The sequence below is a fragment of the Pipistrellus kuhlii genome, unplaced genomic scaffold (genome assembly GCF_014108245.1).
Source record: "Pipistrellus kuhlii isolate mPipKuh1 unplaced genomic scaffold, mPipKuh1.p scaffold_m20_p_8, whole genome shotgun sequence".
Classification (NCBI taxonomy): Eukaryota; Metazoa; Chordata; class Mammalia; order Chiroptera; family Vespertilionidae; genus Pipistrellus; species Pipistrellus kuhlii.
This window is the reverse complement of record NW_023425584.1, coordinates 65031891-65037140: the sequence shown is the minus strand read 5'-3', so window position 1 is coordinate 65037140 and position 5250 is coordinate 65031891. Positions and strand designations below refer to the sequence as shown.

General features: G+C 39.8%; 1 protein-coding gene across 2 annotated transcripts in view; it reads left to right on the top strand.

The window, feature by feature from the left end:
* Positions 1 to 443: 443 nt before the first annotated feature.
* Positions 444 to 5250, top strand: part of FBXO8 (F-box protein 8) — a 40780-nt gene continuing 35973 nt past the window's right edge. Inside the window, exon 1 of one of the 2 annotated variants that reach the window (XM_036423605.2) lies at positions 444 to 707. Coding sequence is in view for 1 of the 2 variants with exons in the window: in XM_036423604.2 (XP_036279497.1) it covers positions 1005 to 1059 (55 nt within the window). In the remaining variant the exon portion in view is untranslated. Of the gene's footprint in view, positions 708 to 812; positions 1060 to 5250 lie in introns of those variants that run through there. The other variant, XM_036423604.2, reaches the window with a different exon arrangement.

Sequence of the window (5250 nt, the reverse complement as noted above, 5' to 3'; positions counted from 1 at the left end):
AGAAAGGGGGAGGGGGGGGAGGGGTGAGCGTCCTATGCAACCGGAGATAGCCCTGGAGACCAGCCTCCAGCAACAAAGCCTGGCAGCCGCACCCCCGCGCCTAGGATGCGCTTCTCGCGCCGACCGTTTGTATCTGCAACAGCGGGTCAAAGCCCGCCACGCAGCGCGGCGGACCTTCCGAGCTGCAGGCTTCCCGCGCTCCGCGATTCCTCGCTGCAGATTCCACACCGGGTTCGTCCAGTCCCCCCGAAGACGCTGACGCTGCTGAGAGCCTTCTCCATAGCCAGTCCGATCTTAAGCTGCAGAGGAGAAATTGTTCCCCGTTTGGATGCCCAGAGTAGCTCCGGAGGCGAAGTGAGAAACGGGGACCCTGTAACGAATCGTACACAGCGGAGACAAAGATGTTTTTGCTTTCCGCCTCAGGCCGCACACGTCACTTCCGGCAACAATAGGAAACGTCAAACCTCAAGCTGTCGGCAGCCCTCGCTGCTGCAGCTTGAGGGGCGCTCCGTTTGGAGGAAGCCAGTGCTGCTGTTTCTGGGGTTCTCGCCGCCCGCACCCTCACCGGCGTGAGCCAGTGACATCGGAGCCGGCTTCTCCATGGCCTGGGCACCAGTTCCCGGCTGAGCTCTTTTCTTTTTTTGGCTGGAAGCCCCCGTCGAGAGGCCGATTCGTCGCGGCGGCGGTGGGGATCTCAGGTCGCTCAGGTACAAGCGTCAGCCTAGTATTTCAGAGCTCTTGCTTCTTCTCCCCCCTTACACCCCCACTCTTCTCCTCGGAAATGAAGATAACTGGTGCTCGCTAGTTAGTAGAAACTTGCCAACCAGCAAGACTTTGGGACCAATGACAGCGCAAAGCTTCTTGAGTGACAGCGGTGACGGCTTATTAAAGGGAGGAATAAGGCGGTGTCAGCAGGCGGGAGAATAGGTGTGTTCCTTGGGTTTTCTAGGCCATTGAGGTCAGCTTGGGACCCTACGTAGTGACCCAACTTCATTCTGAAATAAATGAGAAGGGGCAATGATTATCCTCTTCTAACCCAAGTGTTGCTTTTCAAGCAAAGTAGGTTTTGTTTCCGTTGTTATTTTTGTGCCTATTTATTTATTTTGGTGCACAGTTTTAGGTTCTTTTACATACTTTTCAGTAATATGTATGCAAACCCAGTTATAGTCACTATAGATTGCCAGTTGCTTCAGTTATCAAACTTTGGTTATAAATTTTAAAGATTCTTTGTGTGTCCTTTTTTGTTTCTCTGTAACTGGGCTTTGGTTTCTTGTACGGTGGATGCTCGATTAAATATTAATTGGATGAAATAACATAAATGCTTCCTAATCCTCAGCCATTTAAGGTTTTCGTTGTTTTATTTTTAGGCTCTATTTATGTTTTGTTCAGGTTTGGTGATTTAGCAATGGAGTGTGCTTGTTTTAACAAGTGGAATTTAGATTTTAAAGGATTCCCAGTGTTTCTGTCTAAATCGGTATATCATGATGTTTACTACTGCAAGGTGGGGCTAATTTATGTTTTCCATTTCAGTTTTTCTTCTTCCTCTTTTCATGTTTGGCGTTTGGTGACCTTATTTCTGAGGTAGAAGCCCCCGCCCCCCCGCCCATGTAAGAAAATGGTTTGCAAAATCGAGCAGAATGAAGAATACATTTTTTCCTGTTTTTTCAGGTTAAGTGAGAAATTTCCCATTTTTATCGTTAACTTGACAATTTGTCTAATTAGATACTTTATTAGTTATCCATTGCTGAGTAACAAATTGCTCCCAAATTTAGCTGCTTAAAATAACAAGGACTTATTATATCAGTTTCTGTGGGTCAGAAATTCATGAAAAGCTTAGCAGAGCACCTCTGACTCATGGTCTTCCATGCAGTTGTGGTCAGGCTGGAAATGGGGGCTGAGCTGTCACCTGAAGAGTCTCTTGAGGGGTAGAAGGATCCACTTCCTAATGCACTCACCTTGTTATTGGCAGGCCTAGTTTTCTGCCACATTGGGCTGCCTCACGGTATAGCAGCCGGCTTCAATCTAACAGAGTCCCAAAGACTCTCTACAGTCTTTTATAACCTAATCTCAGAAGTTTTTTCCCATCACTACTGCCATGTTGTTTGTTGGAAGTGAGTAAATAATCCAACCCCAAATCTATTGTACCTGGAGTGGATTACATAGGGGCTTAAGTCCCAGGATGCCAGGATCTTTGGGAGCCATCTTAGAGGCTGCCTAACAGATACCCTGCCTGATAAATTTTAGGAGTTAATAGATAGGAATAACTGAGTAGAAATGAGGTCAGACTCTAAAGAAATAAACAAACTTATACAAGCCTTATCTTGCTTGAAAAAGGTTTTGTTTGTTTTTGTCTCTTTCCCTCCCCCCCCCCCCCCATCTTCCTCTAATAATTATTTGAAGAGAGGCTTATTATTTTGCTTGGGAAACTGCCTGAGGGATGATGTGTGTCTGAGGAATGCGTGTGTTTTTTAAGGTCTCTGTGTGCAGAGCATATCACAGCTGGCGATTATGTATTTCTTACTCATTGCCTTTTTATATGGTTGAAATTGTATCAAACCAAACATGAGCAACGTTAGCTTTTGAGGACGAAAGAAGTTAGGAAAGGGTAGAGGAAAGCCTTCTGGCTTGGAAAGAAGGCAGATCAGTGGCAGTCTTTATGATGGTATTAGAACAAAAAGGGATGGGGGGAGGTATGTCCTAGAGTGGAACTAACTGTATATTGTATGTCTGCTTTTATGCACTATTAGGTGGCAGGTACCACCTTTTCTGGCATTACCTGGATGTACATTACCAGCACAGCTTTTGTCAGTGAACCATATAAGTTTATCAGAAATGGAAGGTATAGACTTCAGGTTTTCTTCTGACAATGTTTTGGCTGTGATCCACTGTAAAAATGTCTATGCTTCTTCCAAGTTTTAAAGATGTTGTAAATCCTTATCTGCGAGTAAAGTATTACTCAGGTTTATCTCTTATCCCTCAGGGGCTTAATACCATCCTGATTGTGTCAATTCTCAGATTGTAAATTTGGCTTTTAAATTGGGGCTCCCTATCAGGTTAACATACTTCAGTTATAGTAATTTGGGGCCCTTAGATGGCTGCAAAATTTTAAACAGATGCTTACAAAAGTAACACAGTTGATGTACTTTCACCCATAAAATATCTTAAGGTAATAACTTCTAGATAAGCTAAAACATGAATTGTAATTTATTATGTATGATCAGTTTAATAGGGAATGCTTTGTGTGTTTGTTGTTTTGTGGGAACTAAAACATTGAATTACCAAGAGATGACCTTTTTTAATCATAATACATTGAAATTAGTCATTCAGATTTATGATTTTTTAGTTCTTTGATTAGCCAACTATTTTTTTCTATACCTTGATTCAAATTTGGAAACAGACTAATGCCTTGGTTGGCCTGTGATAATGCATGAAAATAATTAATATTGAGAGTCTGTGAAATATATACATCTAACCCATGATACTTTTTCATTGAAGTATTTTACTTAAAATAACTTTAATATCATACATCTACTTCTAAAAAATTATGTTCCCCATTTCTTTATTTTTTCTCATCATTCCGTTATTCTGACAAATTTATTGACATAGATTCTACACTAAAACTAAAATGTCCTGACTTGAGTAAGATTACATCATATTTGGCGCAAATACTTTTGTGATATAGAGATGAGAAAAGATATTTGTGGTTTCAAATTTATGCAGCAGATTTAGGGAGTTTAGCTCTGTAATCAGCAATTTGCATATTCTTCAAGAACAGGATTTCATAAACTGATTGAAAGAAGGAGTGAGATTTTAGCAAGTGAGTCATGCTTGGAGAGTCATGCTTGGAGAACAAACCCTTATCTGCTCATGCTGAATAGTAATTTGTAGAAGTCATGAACGTGGAAAAGAGAGATGGGAAGGGCAGATGCTAAATACACTCACACATACATACATCTGTCTCCATCACCTCTTCATTTTACCTTCTAAAAGAATGTTTTCTCATTTTATTTTTATAGAATCATAGAATTTTATAGCTAAAAGAGACCTTAGGGATCATCAAGTTCAAAACCCTTGTATTACAGGTGAGGAAACTGAGACTTTGAAATTTAAGTGACTTGCTCAGTACCCACAACTAGTTAAAGAAGGAGCCTGAATCAGAACCATGTTTTGTATCGGAATCTTTATTATTAGATGTTTCTCAGCTCATTTCTGATTTTTCCCCTACTTGGGGCTTCCTTTGATATTTATTTTACTTTAACACATTGTTTGGTTTGTATAAAAGTAATTCAGTCTTTGTTTTGTTTTTAATTCCACAACTCATAGGAGTGGCCAGTGTGGTTGGTGGGCATGGAGTGTGGTATGTCCTGAGGAGGTGAGTTGGGATATGCAGCTGCTGATTATAATTGGGTTGAGTAAATAGTGTAGTTTAAGTAAAAGCCATGCCATTGTAATTAAAAATAATGCTGGTGAGGAATATGATAAATTTATTTAAAAGTTAAAACAGACAGTGGAACATTTTTTGAAAAAGAGGCCGAAGAAATTAAGTAGGCACACAGTTCTCAGCTTTTTGGTTACATTTAAATGACACATCTTAATTTTTACATTTGTTTAGATGCCATTTGGTAAGACTCATTACAGAATCAAATTAAAGAACAGGAAAAAGCCTCCAGAAAACAAAGTAATATTGTAAATCTTTGTGAATGAAAACAAGTACAACTGGTATGCCTTTTAGGAACAAAAACTGCTCTTGCAGGACCAGATCTTTAAATTTAATGAGTGGGGTTTTTTTTTATGTGTTTAATGTACCCTATGACCTCTCAGTACTTAGCTATTTCCCTTTTCTCCTTAGAAAGACCTCCTTGTGGACGGACCCTTCCTTCATTTCTTTACAGTTGTTGCCTTTCAATTTTAGAGGTGTGATTGGTTATCAGGTTTTTTTCTTTCCTTTCCTTTTTTTTTTTTTTAATTCTCTACTCAGACTTTTCTAAACTACTTTGGTGGTCTGTTCTTTTGGAAGTGGAGTAGTAAATACTGGACTGCCAAATTGATTCTCAATGTCTCATAGAAAATATTTTCTCACAGAATCTCCTATGTTCCTGTGCCATTGAGTAACATCATAATATCACTTACAGATTTTTAAAAACAAAAATATAGTTGTCACTTCTTTCTGCTAGAAAAATATGAAAATTGTCAAAAAGATACAAATAAGTGAACATTCCTGATCTTTAAATCTTAATATACATTACATTG